The 18,762-nt window shown below is 37.4% G+C and overlaps 1 protein-coding gene across 1 annotated transcript in view; it reads left to right on the top strand.

Annotated features, from left to right (window-relative positions):
• SPOCK3 (SPARC (osteonectin), cwcv and kazal like domains proteoglycan 3) overlaps nucleotides 1-18,461 on the top strand; it is a 360,390-nt gene extending 341,929 nt beyond the window's left edge. Inside the window, exons 8-11 of the mRNA XM_006111699.4 lie at nucleotides 4,596-4,817; nucleotides 12,283-12,345; nucleotides 15,103-15,240; nucleotides 16,738-18,461. Coding sequence (XP_006111761.2) covers nucleotides 4,596-4,817; nucleotides 12,283-12,345; nucleotides 15,103-15,240; nucleotides 16,738-16,910 — 596 coding nt within the window. The 3' untranslated portion in view covers nucleotides 16,911-18,461. The remainder of the gene's footprint in view (nucleotides 1-4,595; nucleotides 4,818-12,282; nucleotides 12,346-15,102; nucleotides 15,241-16,737) is intronic.
• Nucleotides 18,462-18,762: the final 301 nt, after the last annotated feature.

The raw sequence follows: 18,762 nt of genomic DNA, 5'->3' as shown, positions 1-18,762 counted from the left end.
AGAAGGTGAGGGCCCACAAAGACCTTAAATACCTTGCCTCTATAGACTCTGCATTAAAACACACACACACATACACCTCCCCAGTCACAGATGCACTGACTCTAAAGAAAAAAAACACCAAGTGATTTCACCCTAAAAACTGGAATGAACACTTGAATTCCTTCCCCAAGGGTATTCCAAGCTCTTTGGCCCTAAGAGGGCTTGAAGAAAGAAAGGAGAAAAACAAGCTGCAGTCTCTAGTAGCTGACCGCCCAGTGTTAGGTAGGCAAATACACACAGAGAACCCCTGTTACTTTCCAGGACACAAGAATCAAATCATCACCTTTAAAAATGATTTTAACAACAAACAAAAGCTATAATTGATCAAATCTATTTGGTTGCTAGGTGTTACAGAGCAACTAAGTAAAGACAAAACAGAGAGAACATCTCTGGGTACTCTCTTAAACAGTGAATGGGGGAGGGACGGCATAGATTCACACAGAGTAGTTTAACCAAACAACCAAAACACAGGAAGATACCTCTATCATGACTAAATACACTTTTTCCCTTTATATACTCACAATCCCTTCCTCATTCAGTCCATTCCTGTGCCCAGTATTCCTTGTAGACATGGTAATTCTAATTACTGCATATTGCTCCCTCCAGCCCTTAACTTAGAAGACAACAAAGAAAGCGCAGACAAGGTATCTACATGGAACCATACAACACTAGAACTAGAAGGGCCTTGAGAGGTCATCGAGTCCAGTACCCTGCCCTCACGGTAGGACCTAGTACTGTCTAGACATATAATTCAAACTTCAGCACTGAATCCCATTGGTGCTTCTGGCTCCCTGCCAACAATACCCTTAGCTACCTGAGTTTAACTCTTTAGGAGGCCAACACTCTTCCTATCCATCACACACACATTTGATGAATTGGCTACTGAGTACTTGAGACAAATCTTTAAAAAACTTGGCCTGGTTACTTCTTTAATCAAAATTTTTGATAGACTGAAAACAGGATCTCTGAGGGTGCGTCTACATGGCAGTGTTATTTCGGAATAACGCCTGTTATTCTGAAATAACAATGCGAGTGTCTTCCCAGCAATTCCGTTACTATGAAATAAATTTGAAATAACAGATAGCTTATTCAAACTTCTGTAAACCTCATTCCATGAGGAATAACATCTCTTCTGAAATAGCCATTTCAGATTAGCAGTAGTGTGGACGCTCTATTGCTTCTATTTCGAAATAGCTCCTCCCCAGGGCCATTCAAAGTAATTTCTCCTCAGTTCCTCTTGGGGCTCTAAATAAAAGTAGCACATCCACATTAGGGTTGCATGCCTCAGACTAATTGTGAAGCTTCCCTGTAGGGTAAATGTGCTATTTTGAAATAAGCTATTTCGGAGTATTTCATCCAGAATTGTTTATTCCAAAATAAGTGTGCAGTGTAGACGTATCCTGAGAAAACTGCAGATAGACAGACTCAGACAGGATCTAAGGTTGGATGTAGAGAAATACCAGTGGTCATTTTGCGACTCCATGGAAAATATTCTAAAGGTGACATTCAATAAGCAGTTGCTTATAACATTCCTCTGCAAATATATGGAGTACAGCCAACAGAAACACATTGAGGCTCTTCCAATGGTGAAGTAGCAAAGGCTATCACCAGTAAAGGTATTGACAAAGCTCAAGACTTGTACAAAACTCAGTATGAAGTGGACACAAGAATGCTTCTGCATTGTATGTGCCAATTTGGCATTTAATGCCAAAGAAACCAAAGGAATTAAATCACTTGATACAGATATTTTGCTCTTTGCAGTTCCATACTTTCCAAAAATGGAACTCACAGATAACATATGAATTGAAACAGGAATCATTTCATATCTGTGAATGCAATTTGTGAGGCACTTACAACAGGATTTATGTTGAAAAAGTTGGGAGTATGTTCATTAACAAGATAAATGAGTTAAATGTTGCCAAAGCCAAGGGAGCTTAGCACTTCAGAGATCTTTCCAAATTGTAAGATGCTGATGGACACAGAAGCAAGGAAGCTGGCCACATGTCTGTATGACCAGGGTGAGAAAAAAAATAGAGACCAACAGAAATTTGAATTGCTTGTGTATCAAACTAGCTTTCTAAGAGAAGTCACAGCCTAGCCTATCACAGGAGGACCATTATGAAAAGCATGTCAAAAAAGTTGTGACACAAATGTTGATGTCTTCACATATAAGTAAATCAAATATAGGACTGCTATTGCAAAATGGATAGAAAAATGCGGATGATGAACTACCTCCTGTATTCTTCAAGTTCCCCACATGTAAGCTTCTACAATATCTTATTTTTGTTTGTATCAGGAGAGTTTGCTGTGTAATCTTCCCTATACAGAACTGTGTACATGCTAAGACAAAGATTCTAGTAACCCATGCAGGCTTGACAGGGGCCATGATTATAACAAGATGATAATAATATTGACTAGAAATGTCCCTTGTACTATTACATTTCAATGATATCTGTACAAATGTATTATTAAATCTGCTTTACCTTTTTGATTGATTGATAGTTTTTATGGTGCTTTCAGGTCACAAAGAATTCCAGTTTATATCTTTAAAGAATATATAGTCATTAAAATAAAGAAAATATTTTCATCAAGTGATCGTGTCATTTTTATCCCCATTTTAATGGCAATGGCACTTTTGACAGCTCCATCTTCTTAAAGTACATGCGATAAACTTTGAAATGATATATACTGTGATGGAGTATACATAGCATACATTAAGTCAATAAAATCTTAATGTTTGCTGCTTGACTATTTTAGGGTCATAGAAATGTTGGACTGGAAGGAATCTCCGTAGATCATCTTAGCTAGTTCTCTGCACCAAGACAGGACTTGATACTATCTAGACTGTCCCTGGTAGATGTTTGTTTAACCTGTTCTGAAAAACTTCCAGTGACTGAGATTCCACAACATCCCTAAATAATAAGTTCCAATGCTTAGCAATACCGACAGGAAGTTTTTGCCAGCGTAATTCTCCCTTGCTGCAATTTAAGTCCATTTCTTCTTGTCCTGTCCTCAGTGCTAAAGAAGAACAATTTATCTCCTTCCTCTTTATATCTTTTATGCACTTAACGAGTGTTCCCATGTTCCCATCAGTCTAATCTTCTCTAGGCTCAAAAAACCCATTTTTAAAATCTTTTCTCCTACTTTGTTTTCTAGACAAGTGCATCTCAACCTTTCCAGATGACTGTACCCCTCACAGATGTCTCATTTGTCTTGCAGACCTCATGTTTAATTTCACTTTAAAACTACTTGCTTACAAAATCAAACAAATAAAAAAAGTCACAACACAATATTCCTGAAAAATTGCGTACGTCCTCAATTTGTCTGTATGAAATTTTAGTTTGAACTAACTTCGCTAAAGCTTTTTATGTAACCTGTTGTAAAACTAGTCAAATACCTAGATGTGTTGATGCGTCACCTAAGAGACCTTCACATACTTCCACAGGTACATGTAGCCCTGGTTGAGAACCACAGTTCTAGACTTTTAATAATTGACATGACATAATTCACTCTGCTGAAAGCTCATGATACTATACACGCACACGTGTGTGTGCGCGCGCACACACACACACACACACAGTTTGTCATGGCTCAAATTTCTTCAGCTAGTTCCTGAAGCATTCTAGGATGTTTTTTGTGAAACCTTGCTAACATGGAGGGTATCTGCAACACTTCAATATAGACATTCCCTATGCTGATGAGAGGGATTCTCCTATTAGAAAAGGTAGAATCCCCAAGAGGTAGTAGCTATGTCAATGGTCATTTTTTTTCTATCCACCTAGTGCTGTCTGCATGGGGAATTGTTTGCTATACAATGGGAGGAAGAAATGAATACATTGGTGTTTTTGAGTGATATTGTTAGTGCATGCTGTTGAAAAGTTGAAAAGTTTTAATAATTTTTAAATTATAACTTAGGGTGAAAAATCACCTTTTAAAGTGTTTAATGTGTCTGAGAAGGCTGCAAAGAGTTCTCTTTATTCAGTTATCATTCCTTTTGCTAGTTTTGTGAGTTCCATTCTCCTGATTTATAATATCATTAAAATCCCTTAAGAGAATTACTTTCCTAAAAGTCATTCTAGATCACATATTATTCTGTAATCTGTGTTTCCTGTATAAAATTTTGGGGGAAAAGGTCTTGTTTTTTATTGCTTTAAGTGTGTTGGAAGCTAATTTTTAACCAATAAAGTTATTGATGTTTTGTATAAAATTTGCATATTATTATACATTCGCTATCAGTAACATTCATTATTTATACATTTCAGAGGAGTAGCCGAGTAATTCTGTAACTGGAAAAACTTAAAAACACAACAACAAATAGTCTAGCAGCACCGTAAAGACTTACAAAACATGTAGATCATATCATGAGCTTTTGTGAAGAAGTGGGTGTAGCCACGAAAGCTCATGATACCATCTACAGGTTTCGTTAGTCTTTAAGGTGCTGCTAGACTATTCGTTGTTCATTATTTAAGCACTGTGTGTGTACCAGTAAAGGCATATGCATGACATGCTTTCTTTACTTTACTATTATCTGATCATTTTTTATTTTTATCTCTTAGGATTTGATACCAGCATTTTGCCAATTTGCAAGGATTCCCTTGGCTGGATGTTTAACAGACTTGATACGAACTATGACCTGCTGTTAGACCAGTCAGAGCTTGGAAGCATTTACCTTGACAACAATGAACAGTGCACCAAGACATTCTTCAATTCTTGTGACACGTACAAGGACAGTTTGATATCTAACAATGAGTGGTGCTACTGCTTCCAGAGACAGCAAGGTAAAATATGAGAATAACCCGTAGATTCAGACGACTGACCTTATTGTACTGTTTTATCTTTTTGCAACATGTTAAAGTTTATAGTGAACTACAAGTTAAGTGCTATTCATAGTGCTATTCATATTGATTTCTTTAAAGGCTTTGAGTTACTGTGAATATACAGTGAAAAAGAAAGCCAAAAAGTCAAACTTAGCTGAGATTCAAGGAATTCTAAATACAGTGTTAAAGCGCAATAATACTTTCGTGCACCAACGTCTACAGAGAGGAAAGAGAGAGACCAAAATAAAAGGACAAAATTATTATCATTAATTTTCTCTGTTTTGCACACATTATAAAATTAACTTTTTATTACTGTGCTATGACATTTTAATATTCTGTTTTGTGAGCCTATTAAAATGACTCAAAGAAATTCAATGTTATGCATAAAGTTATTTGCATTAATTTGGCTATAAAGTCACTGATTTTCAGGGCATAGCTTAAACTCTTGAGAACGTCTCAAAATTCTTTAGTAATAAAATACTAGTTCAAAATATCTAGAGGCATTTTCTTTTTGAACTGCCCACTAATGTAAATTAAATCAATCTCAGACATCTAATTGACATTTCCATAAATGTTAGAAATTTTTTAAAAAAGAATGAGAATGGAATTGTTTTAAAAGCTTTGTCACTGCTTCTTAGCTGAAATGGGACATAACATGGAAATGCATGCACTCAGTTTCTTATTTGCGAGAGGATTTAGAAGGAGGTTTTCAAAGGAACAAACGGCAGCTAGATACCTAACTGCCACCGAAAGTAAGTTGAAAATGTTTTTCAGTGGGACTTAGATCCCTACTCACTGAAGCACTTCTGAAAATGTTATCTTATGTTCATACTTATCATTTGTGCCTATGAAAATCCTCTCACTTAAGTCTCATTAATGTTCATCATTACAACTTAATCTTGACTTTTCTGAGAACTGAAGACACTTACCATGTTGTAGGGTCAGATTCTTAATCTCTTAATTGTAAAGCTGAACAAAAATAATGACATACTACTGTGGGTATATTTTGGCTAACTTCTTGTTTTTCTATTTTAAACATTCATACTGATAACGACCGAGTGCAAAGAAATAAGATTTTATTGCCTAAAAGGCCTTTCTTGCTTTATAATAGGACTCATTGTTTCTTTGTTTTGTTCTTTCTTAAAAGTAGTGTTCTGCTGCTGGAAGCAATAAATGAGGTATCCTCCATCCAAGTTACTTACTAAAGAACATAAACGGTTCTTTTTAAACAATACATTGTTATTTTAGATTAATTAATTGTCTCTTTGGCGTGTATATTTTTTCAGTTGTCTGAAAAAGTGCAGCCATGTTACAACCTGTTAGATGAAATGTATCACCAGTTTTTGGTCTTCTACGAATTCATTACCCTGCCAGTGTTGTTTGTCTGTGGTCCCCAGAGTTTATTTTTCACACCCCCTTTTACTAGTAATAGAATATGTTATATGTTTGCACACACACCTTGGCTAGGAGCTGGGTTGCAGCCAGGAATCAGTGGCTGGGAGCAGAGCTATGGCTGGGAACAGGCGGCTAGGAGCTGGTGGCAGAGATTGAGTCTGGGATCAGGGCCACTGCTGCCAGCTGCAGCAGAGCTGGGGACAAAATGAGACTGGGCGGTATTCCCTCCCCACCTCTTATGAGAGCTGGCCTGGGCCCTGCCATGCCCCCTTGGATATTCCTCCAGGCTCCCCAGGGGGATCATGTCCCTTGGTTTTGGGACCACAGGTGTGAATACAGAACATACCTTTCCTCCAGTATGTGCCAAGGGCACTTCCATAGGATAGATACAGCCAGTTTTGTAATCTACTTTGCTGAAGACAGTATTTATAAGAACAACTGCTCAGGACTCTGCTAATCAGAGTCTGATGTATATGTACCTTAGTCACAGTGATAAAAAAGTTAAAAATGGTGTCAAACCGATCAGCAGCACTTATTGGAAAGCTCGCTTCCTGTGTCAGACTCCAGCAAGGGAGCTAGCCCTCATTTTTCCCCTCCCTTGCCTATGATGTCACAACAAGGCGCATATTTAAAAAAACATTAGATTGCTAGTGTTATCAGCATCTTGGCTATAATGGACATATAATGCCTTCAACACCACTAATGAGGTGACATCTCAGTTCTGGCAGCTCTTTGAACATTTAAGAACACTCCCATGTCCCCATCCCAAAATTAACACTACCATCTATACCTCTCTTGTCTTTCCTTTGGCAGATGTAAATATATATTGGGGGTGGAGGGGAGGTACTGTTCTTTGTCTACTATCCCTTTTATACATAATTCTTGTCTCTTGTTGGCATGAATAAGCTACACTATCCATTTAGTAAATTTAGTACATTTCAGTTTTATGCTAAGCCCTGTAATGTGACAGTGTTTATGTATTGCTGGATTGTATAATCTAAATAGCTCTCTTTAACTGTTAATGGTGATAGAATTATTAGGTAGAGAAAATTAATGGTGTCCTTCTAATGTTCACTGAGTAAGTTGCCATTAATAAAAAGTTGTAAGTCATGTAGCCAGCTCTCTTTATTCAGTTACCATTGTAGTTCTTTTCTGTGCCGTTTTACAACTCCAAAGCATGGTGTACAGATCTTGATAACTATTACTGGTTGTGTTCAAAGTGAATACAAGAATGCAATCTATGCGATCCATCGCAGAGGCTTCGAAGCCTATATATATTTTTAAAGGTGTTGTTAAAGTTAACATGTATGCGGGAGTCTCACTCCTTAGTTTCTGCTTCTTAGTGCAAGTCTGAGATTATCCCATTCCGTAAAATGTTTGAGGGTGTATCATCCAGGAAGAAAGTAATAACAAGGTAGAGAGTAAACTAGCTGTGTCGAGCTATTGCACATAACCCTGTCTTAATTATAAACACTGCCTTCCAAACATTCCAGTCAGTTCCTTCTTGAGCAGCAAAACATTTCCCTGAAGTAGCTTTGCTTTGTTGACTGTTACACCAATACTCCTCTGGATCTCAGCAATGGTTGTCATATCAGTTCTTGGTCAAACCTCTGCCTCTAGGTCAGGGTTTTGTTATTTCTGAGGTATTTGTCCTGGGTTCTCTGGCGTATTTCAATAGCACTTTAGTGCCTGAGTTTTCTCAGTGCTTTATTGCTTGCTTCTGTGCTTTGGCCCGTTTCTTTCTGAGTGTCAGCAACTGTTCATCTAAATTCTTCAATGCCTGCCTTTAGAACTTATTTCCTTCATGCTTTGACACCTGCCTTAATGCTTCATTGCCCATCTTAATGCTGATGCACCACTAGTCTTTGGCCTTTTTGACATTTTAGTAACTGTTTGTTTTTTTCTTTTTGCCAGTGCTGCTTCATTCTGGCAGCAGAGCTCTTGGTGCACTAGAGCCTGAATTTAAGAACCAGAGTGCCAAACTTTGTTAGGAATCTCAGTATCTCTCCACTGCTGTTTACCACTTCAGTCTGTTAGCCAAGTGCATCTCTTGATGCATTTATATTTTTTTCTTTCACGAGATATAGTAAATAAGGAGGATGCAAGACCATGTATTGTCTTCATATCTAGTCTGTGCTACGGATGATAAAGAGTGAGGCCCATCTTTCTTGTGTGATTGATCTCAGATTGTAGGGCTTTTACATTTGTCTATCGATGGCACTGAAGAATTGTGATGTATATCTTAAGCCTTTCCTAAGGCACCCAGAGACTCCAGTAAGTCTAGCATGAGGTTGGCTTGAAGTGCTTCAAGGGTTGACCCTGAAAACTGAAGCTTGACCTGGCCAAGACTATTGAGAAGCAGATTGGAATGCCAATGCTATCCATATTAGCACTGTATGAGACCCCAGTATCAGTATGCACAACAATGTGGTCTTACCACCAAAGTACCTTATGTTAACAATGAAGAGGCTCTACCAAGCATCTGCTGATAAGCAGAAGTGTTTTGAATGAGCTGAAAATCCATACAGGAAGTCAAGACAGGAAACAAAGGAGGAAGTTGGCCATCTGCTCCTTGATGCATTTCCATTGAAGCCCCTGATTCCAGGTAACTCTAAAAGAGGGTCTCCAGATTTTTCCCTAGATTAATGCACTCAAAGCAGAGGCAGGAAAAATGGTGAGTCAGTATAAAATGGGAAATTGGATATAATCTGTCCTAATCCTCTGCAAGGCCTCATAGTCAGAGGCGGCCCAAGCTATGGGCTGACTGGTCTACTGCCTGGGGCGTCCCATTGTAGAGGGCGCCATGTGAGGCTGCCAGACTGGGTGGGGGTGGGGCTGCACATGTGCCGCACTCCCAAGGGCGGCGTATGGGGCGCACAAATGGCTTGGGCCGGCCCTGTTCATAGTATTCACTTTGAAGTACTTCTCCCTCTTTGTATTGGCAGGGTAGGATCTCTTGTTAAATTTGCATTTAAATGCCATGAGAATCAATACTATTGGTACAGGAAGCCCTGGCCTGAACACAGAGCCTTTTTCACTAAAGGGTTCAGCACAAGTGTTAGTGACTCATGGAGCAATTACCACAATGCAGGCCACTCTATCACCATTCTGTCATCTAGGCCACTCCACTGTTTGGATTCAAGCTTGCTAAAAATCAGAACAATGAGGTCTGTTACTCAGACTCAGATCTGCAGGACTCATCTGATGTCAAGTTATTTTCCATTCCAGAGGTACACCAGCATAGTGACTGTACAGGAAGTGATTCTACTTTCCTCAAGTTTTTATAAAAGCTAAGACCACTGATTTTGGTCTTACCACCAAAGTACTTAAAAATCAGTCCAGAAATCTGAGGGAGTTTTACCTCTCACTCACTGGAACTGACTGGAAGATGGTAATATTGATACTCAGCTCAGCTAGAGTTCTACCTTGCTACTACTCTCTTTTAGGACAGAAAGGCTTTAACTGCTAAGTAAGATCTGACAATTTTGTGCTCAGAAGCTAAGAATCAGAACTGAGAATCCTGCAAGATTATATCTTGAGAAAAGCAGATAAGTAATTTTCTTCAGGTAAGTAATTTTCTCATATTGACTAGAAGTATTGCATAGCTTTTAATGATTCATTTTAGATTTATTGCTAGAAGTGATTAAGATAATTTAGGCTTAGTACATAATATATAAACTGCCATACAATACATTTTGTGTTTGTGTGGGTTCCCCTGATTTAGGATTATTTCCCTAGAGTAGCCTTTTTTAAAGTTGGGTTGCAGGGCCACCAGGGTGAGCTGCTGGCAGGCCTGCATCACTTTGTTTACTTAACATGTCCATAGTCATGGACCTTCGCAACTTTCCTTGGCTGGAAACAATGAACCTCAGTGAATGGGGGTCGCAAGGCTCAGTAGCTATGGACATATTAAGTAAACAAAGTGATGCAGACCTGCTACCACCTTACCCTGGTGGCCCCATGACCTACATTTTAAAAACACTGCCTTAAAACATGTACGTTATTTGGCAAGTTCCTTCCCATTCAGCACATTTCCCCCCCCCCCTTCCCATTCAGCACATTTTGAAAGTTCTCACCCTTCTTCCATTTTCTAGTGCCCCCAATATTATCTCAGTTGTATGGATAGCAGAGTATCAAACACTAAAATGGATCTAACTATATGTAGTAACAGGTCTGAGATATAGGAGCTTTTAGTAAGGTTAAAGAACATTACTCATAGACTATGCTTACACACTTGTGTACATTAGTGATAATCTCTAGATAGCTGGACCCTTGTCTTTAAGACTTAAATGTGGGAAATGAGCAAACCCTGGAAAGTTATAGTTCAAACTTACTTAAAACAAAAGGAATAGCCATGGTAAAAATGAGCAGTTAAGAGTTAATATCCATACCATGACCAACATGATTGATGGAAGAACTTTTTCTGAAAGATGGTAAACATCTGCAAAGTGTTGAGCACCTTCATGTCTCATAACCATAAACCATTAAAATAAATGGCTGTATTTTAAAATACAAGATAATGTTAACTGACTGTTCCTGTCAAGGTAGAAAGCGTCCAGAAATAGTCAGGAATTTAGATAGCAGATTCAGAGTATAATTTAAATGTTTGAAATCAAAGAAAATACATCCCTTGGTCATTTTTCTTGCACTAAAATCCATGTAAGCAGCATTTTAGAAGATGATGCCATTTTTAGGGATTGTTTTCCCAAAAATAGTCCTTGCATATGTAGTGTGAATTCCTGTCCTCACTGTAGATCATGGCAAAACACCCATTGAGCTCAGTGGGGCAAGGATTTTACCCACAACCTTTCTAAGCTCATACATATGTGTCTTCCTAAAAGACTATTTAAAATGTCATTCAAAATGTAAAACCAAGAATAAATACAGCCTGATCTGTATGTGAGGTCACTATTGGATTCCAGTTTGTATTTATTCTGCTAAATTAGATCTCATGAATAATACAAAAGGTCTGCTCATAAATCTAGCTTCTATACTAAACATGCGGCTACACTGTCACTAAATGACCATGGAGAGCCTGTTTATTTAAATAAAGTTAGTATTGATTGAATTTGAGATTTTGTAGGATATTGCCTTGGAGACAATCTTGGCTAAAAGCATATTCCATGTCAGCAGTCCCACAAGCTTCATTGACCTCAGACTACATGCCACAAGAGTTGGAAAGAAAGATGCCCCTCTGTATTAACCCTGTAATTTCTAATTTGGCATATGAACAGTGTTTAAAGAGAGGTACTAGTCTTTATTCTTTGTGTTTCTGTTTAGAACTATACATGCATTCATGTGTGTCTCTTTTTTTTTTTTTCAAGGAAGTGCTTGTAGTGTTCTAATTTAAATTTTTAGAGATAGACAATTTCACAGGCAAAAATAAATAAATAAATATTGTTTTTTAAGTTTTGAGCAAGCCATAACCCTGAAACGTGGTAGTTAAAACATTTAAGAAATAAACTATATCATTCGTTGCTTTGTGACTAAAAACTTTAACAACATTCATGAGAACATGATATACATGTTACATTCATGAATATAGAGTATGGTTTATTGCACACGTACTGTATCTTTAATCTCTTATGATAAGGTTTCATTACAAATTGTTCACATTTAGATCTCCTTACAAGAGACAGATTTTTGTGATATCAGAAAAGCACAGCAGTTTTGGACAATTTAAAATTTAAATTGAATATATGCCCTATTTGCTGAGAACATAAACATACTAACACATACACAGCCCCCTTATTTATCAATATCTTGGTGTCTTTTTAACGAGTCATTTAAACTGAGGTGCAAGTACTCATACAATAGGGTTTTCATATCTGTGTTTAAAAGTCTTTCTCAGGTGTAGCGTTGCATAGATCTAGTCTGAGTAAGTGAATGTAAAATTGATTGAGAGAGAATGTATATGTTAAGGACAGTAATTAGAAGAAACCCAAAGTATAAAAACATCATGAAAACTCAGTCATTCCAACTTTCCCCTTTGATGGGGTGTAATCTGTTTAACATTTTTATATTCTTTCAGATCCACCTTGCCAGATGGAGCTCAGCAACATTCACAAGCAGCAAGGAGGAAAGAAGCTGCTAGGTGAGCCATAGATCATTCTTTTGAAGGTTTTATTGCTTACATAAATAACCCTAGTGAAACAGCTACATAAAATCAATATTAATCCAACAAAGATAGACCACACTAAATTCCAGAAACACAATTTATGAAGTTTTTGAAAGCTATTAAACTTAGTTTTTATTACCTTACCTACTGAAAGATATTACATCTATTTTATTACCCTGATAGACTGTACATTTTTATGATTATTAGGTTAAAAAAAAGACCTAAGCAATCCTAAATTAACATTTCTGCTGATATTTAACTCTAATATTTATATAAGTAATTGATATCTTTGTTGTTATAAAAAAAAGTTTAATTTCCATTTTTTTATTTTGGATATAAAATCTAAATTTTAGCATTCGCACTCTTTGTGAAAACCAGACTGCAAAATTTAGACCAAACCATTTGAAATGGTAGTTTTAAATGTACTCAGAGAAAAAATCTCATCCTTTTTTACAGTATTTATAATAATTTTAGTTGTGATTTATTTACTATTTATAGTTCTTCAAATAATATTTGATTATTTCAAGTCCAGAATTATTACAAAATTATTTTACCTTTTACATAAAAATTGAGTCTTTGATTCTGTAATTCAATGTTGTGCTTGTATGGAGCTCTGTTAATTTAAGTGGGGCTCTCTGTAAGGTTTCATTTTCATGTTCCACTTGCCTAGGTCTTTTGTAAATAGGAGTTCAAATATAATCTGTTCTCAATAATGTAGATTCTGTTCAGTTCTTGGCAAAATTAAAAATCTGAAAATTGCAAGCACAACAGTACTGTACAAACCAATGACCAGCATGACTAGATACTAAAGGTGAAATTCTGATGTCACTGCAGTCAATGGCAAAACTGTCACAAGATTTCATCGATGCTGTTCCTGCTATTAATTAGGACTATTTAGCATGATATAATATAATTACCGAAACAGAAAAACCTAACAAATATGTCTGCTAAAATGAATATGTAGAACAAAAATTATATTAATTTACTGCAAGAAACTCCCATACTTTACTTGTACTAAAGAGTATCTCTACTCTGAAAAATTGCTACATAAAAATGAACCCTCTAACTTCACATATTGGCTCTGTAAGCATATTTCGATTCATAGCTGCTTACTTTAGACACAGAAGTACATGTTTGCACATGTTAGTGCTGCATGATAAACTTTGGGAGAATGAGATAAATTATACACTTTATTTTGCATCACTAGAATTGCTGACTGATAGTCTTTATACTACAAGCTGAATAAAGTATATGTAGATATACCCAAGCTAGTTGTCATCTACATAGTTTGAGCACAAATAACATTCAGGGAGCTGACAGCCTTATTGGTCCTTTGGGCAAGGTGTGGGGTGGCTGGCTCTGCACTCCCGAAAGGAGCAGGGTTTTGGGTGGAAGGGGCGGAGTCTAGGACAGTCAGCCCTCAGTGCACCCCAAACTATGGTGGCCGCGGCCCTCAGAGCTGCCCAGAGCGCATCATGGAGCACTCCAGCAGCAATGTATAGAGCTCAGGGCTCTGGGCACAGTGACAGCAGTGGCCAGGAGCCTCGGGCCCTTTTGCATCACTCTCTTTCTTCCCCTCTTGGCGGAGCTGATAGCATTGAAGCCATGGCAGCATGGCTAGATTATGAAAGGGGATTTAAGGGCTGCATCCCAAGGCCCTGGTCTAACGGGAGTCTCCTTATCCTGGGACCCTGGGATGCAGCCACTTCAGCCACTTCAGCATGGCAGGGTGGAGGGGAAGCAGCTCTTCCCCTAAAGCTGTGTCGCTTTGAGCTGGGTATCATGGCCAATAGGAGCTGAAAGGGTGGTGTCTGCAAGTGCATGTGGTGCAGAACCACCTATTCTCCCCTGCCAAGGTAATCTACCCTGTCAGGTAATCCCCTGCTTCCTCCCACATGCTTCCTCCTTCCCAGACTCCACAATCTTAACCCCAGCTCGCTCCTGCATCCTACTTCCCACCTAGACCCCGCATCCCCAAATCTCTCCCAGACCTGCACCGCAGCAACCTTCCCCCACCCCACCACAACACTATATTCCTCAGTTTTGGTCCCACCCCAGAGCCTAGGGGTGCCCCACAAAATCTACTAGTCCCCAGCCCCCCGAAGAGCTAATTCAGCCCTGCATGGCAGCACAGGAGGCCCCTGACTTGCAACATGATTGGTTCCTGGGGAAGCGTCACAAGTCGGGGGCATTGTAACTCGAACCCTCATTTATGACAGGTGCCATGCGCCATTGTAAATGCTGGCCGAGAACATAAGTTGGGGGTTTTCAGCCCCTTCTGCGCTTATAAAAATGGTTGTAAGTGTGGTGAGTCGGAATTCGGGTGGTCGCAAGTCGGGGGCCTCCTGTATTTAAACATCTAAGCAATTTCCTGTCTAGTATGGTGTCTACATAAGGTGTTTGAGATTTTGGCTATGATTTTCAGGGAGTCTTCTGTGGAGCGGATGTCTGAAGATCAGTGAGGAGCTAGAAAGAGGAAAGATGATACCCTTGAAGGTTGGGGCATATCTATCCTTGATACCAGTCAAGGAAAGGCTCATATATTTGATATCTGCTTTCCATCTTTGAACAGGAACAAGGGGCAAATATATCATGTAGAAAATTTGTCTTGACTCAGTAACAGAGATAAGATACAAAAAGTTGTTTATTTTTTATTTCACTTCTGATGTAGGAAATTGGTATCATCTGTACAGGTGACTGCTGATATTGTAAGTAAATCTTTATGTATCACAGGGCAGTACATCCCATTATGTGATGAAGATGGGTATTACAAACCAAGTCAGTGCCATGGAAGTACAGGGCAATGCTGGTGTGTTGACAGATACGGCAACGAGGTAACAGGATCCAGAACAAATGGCGCTGCAGACTGTGGTAAGAAGAATTCTTCCTTGTTATTGAATTAGACTCCTCTTTCCCTTTGCAGTCAGTGGTCAAACTCTTAAATGTCTTCAGTGGGAGCAGGATTAGTTGAAAACAACACAGATTTAGAAGTCAGTTTGTTTATTTGTTTGCTTCACTAATTTCTATAGTATCTATCATGGTGTCTCTATTTATAACTATCTACCATATAATCTGGATAGTGCTTATTCTGCTCTGGATAAGAGAGTTAAAATAAAGCAATATCACACATAGAAGTACCTGATAAAATCAAGCGGGGTATCCACCATGCTATTCAAATCAACTCAACAATTCTTTAATTACAATCTAGTTGGTAGGAATTTAACAGAAATTCTTGAAGCACTGGTTCCCTACATCTCTCTGCTAGCTTTCTTAGTTTTCCCTGACCTTTTCTCTATAATCGGAATTCTAAAGTTCCAGTAACCTATTGTCTGTAAAAAAAAATATTGGGAGACATATTTACCTTTAGCTGCAATCCCTAGAAAGTCTCAAGCTATTCCAATACCTCTTCCAATCTCCTGTTTATTGCCTAATCAAGAGCAATCTGAATTTCTAGCATATAACCCTGCTCAGCCTCTCAGGATCCATTCCAGCTGCCAAATTGGTACCTACAAAAAAGAAATCCTCTTTAATCCTAATTAGAGTGCTTACTAAAGAGTATCTTATTCTGATCTCTATTAGTGAGACATTGGCTTGAACCATGACACTACTAGAGAGTTAATATTCCATCCAAAATATCCGCAATGGCAACTCTGGATATTCTTTATAGCCAGATAAATATCTAGTCCTTTTTAATTTTAATGGCTATGTTTACACTACATGCTTCTTGTGCAAGAAGCCTTTTGCACAAAAACTTCTTGTGCAAGAGCACATCCACACCTCAAAGCACATCGCAAAAGCCACGTGCTTTTGTGCAAGAGAGTGTCCAGACTGCATGGACACTCTTGTGCAAGAAAGCTCTGATGGCTATTCACAGAATGGCCATCAGAGCACCTGTGCTTTTTTCCCATAGAGGTTTCTTGTACAAGAAACCCCTCTGGAGCGTCCACCTTCTTGTGCAATAGCTGTAGCGCTAAAAGCAGTTATGCCTTAGAAAAGGAGGTTTACCTACGGCGGAAAAAGCCATCTGTTCTGCCGTTTAACTGCCCATTTAATTATGCAAGAGCTCATTTAAGGTGTGGACGTTCCACAGGTTTTTGTGCAAAACCAGCTGTTTTTACGCAAAAACCTTGTAGTGTAGACATAGCCAATGGGTTTGTGGCCTCAACAACTTTTTGTGGCAGAGAGTTCCACAGGGTAACTATGGTGTGTGGAAAAGTAGTTCCTTCTATGTATGTCAAGAACTATTGATACCAATGGTATTACTTTTTCACTTCATCTCATTATTTAAATTAAATAAATTGACAGCTAGTTCTGTGACACTGTGTTCCTATCACAATAATGTAATTATTATACATTTTTTTTTTAAAGCTATTGACTTAGAAATCTCAGGCGATTTTGCCAGTGGTGATTTTCATGAATGGACAGATGATGAAGATGACGAAGATGATATAATGAATAATGAAGATGAAATTGATGATGATGAAGAAGAGGATGAAGGTGATGATGACGACGACGATGATGATCATGATGGATATATTTGACAATATTACAGGTTGATAAATTCTACCTTTCTAAAATTCAAAAGGTGACATCTCCTAGAAAATCCCTTTGCTCTCCAAGATCAAAAGGATGCTAAACGATGTGTATATTTTGTATGATTATTTCAAATATTGCAGCTGGAGTCCATAGACTTTCTTTGTTTAAATAAGAATCATTATATTATGTGCTTTTTGAGTTTTTATATGCCTTTGAACAGAAGAAAACACATTGGAAATCTAGCCTAAAAGAAGGAAATGTGATGTGCTGCTACACAAATAAATGTGCAAAATGTTATGAGGACAGCCAAACTTTTAAAAACTTCCATGAAAATGATTTGGAACATGGTTTGGAACCTTGGGTGGCCTCTTAAATATGACCGAAGTTATATATTAAAGCAGATTTAACTTTAGCAATGATTTAGGCCATGTAGTAGATTTAATAATTGTGCATGACCTGAATCAGCAACTTAATACAATAGAAATTTCAACACACAAGTTGCATCTCACGAACCTTTAACCAGTGATGTTGTGTGATTGTCATACAGAAGAAAATAATGAAAGGCCCTCCTTTGTGTTTGAAATTAGTTATGTTTTTGATTAAGAAATGGCTGGTTTCTTGAAAGGATGTTTATCAAATGCAGTAAACATTGACAAGCATTGATTCTACATGTCTAATGTTTTGTTGTCCTTTTTCATTTTTTTATCTCAAACTCATAGGCTTGATTATTTACTCAAGCAGCATGATTTCACCTTTTTATTTCTATATCTTTAATCAGAAGATTATCATAAAATATTTGAAATTTTAAAACATTGCATAAAATATATTTCATTTATACATTACTTGTACTGGATATTGCCCCAAGACAGTTTTAAACCCTCCAAACATATCTGTTAATTTTTCTATTTCACAAAATAGTTTTGCATCTTTATATTAATTCGTGTACTTTTCTGTTATTAGTGCAGAAATTTAGACACAATATTGTAAGGTGCCTTGCAAAAATAGAAATAGAAAGGTTTAGCATGCATACCGATATAGGCTGTTAGGCAATAGCTAAGCACACCCAATTACCAAATTAATACCAGTATAGGTACTGCTGCTGGAATGAAGAAATGGGTTATTTTATTTTATTTTCTATTGTTATGTAATTACCATGTGGACTAGATTATGATTATTGTGTAGAGTAGCATTTAAGATTTAACTGTAGAGAAAATTACTTTAATCACTGTATTTATGTTAGCATGTTAATTAATTGTGTAGACATTTTGGAACTCCAACACGTTCATGCATATCAGACCTATGGCTTTCTGCCCACAATAAAACTGAAACAACCTATGTAATATTACAGTACTGGTTGTGTGACTTTAACAGTGGATCACTGGTTTCCCTGATTTTCATCTGCAGTTAAATGACAGGAAAATCAGTTTATTCTTTGCATTTGATTTCTACACATTTAAATACTAAATTTAATGTTTATCTTATGTAATAAAAGTATAATGCATTTTCTTTTTTACTGTTTATGTATAGTTTGCAAAATAAAGACTCTTGTAACCAACCTTTAGCTGTATACTGTAATGATTTTAATAGCAGAGCCTATAAGTTTGAAGCTTTTGTATAGCTTTCTATTGAAAAATTGGAAGCTCTCATATTTCAGATACATTTCCACAATCATGCAAATATTCAAGTATTTTATTTATGTAGTGCCCTTAGTGTTTCATTACATGTCAAGAGATAATTTTTGTATCAAGACAAAACCCATAAAAAGGTTTTTTGTATTTTTTTAATTCATTGTAGATTTATAATTAAAGATTTGTTTTGTCTTTTCTTTATTATATGGGAGCTAATGTTTCATTTCTT

The sequence above is a fragment of the Pelodiscus sinensis genome, chromosome 5 (assembly GCF_049634645.1).
Source record: "Pelodiscus sinensis isolate JC-2024 chromosome 5, ASM4963464v1, whole genome shotgun sequence".
Taxonomy (NCBI): Eukaryota; Metazoa; Chordata; order Testudines; family Trionychidae; genus Pelodiscus; species Pelodiscus sinensis.
Note: the sequence above shows the minus strand (reverse complement) of the source record. Positions and strands in the feature narration are given on the sequence as shown.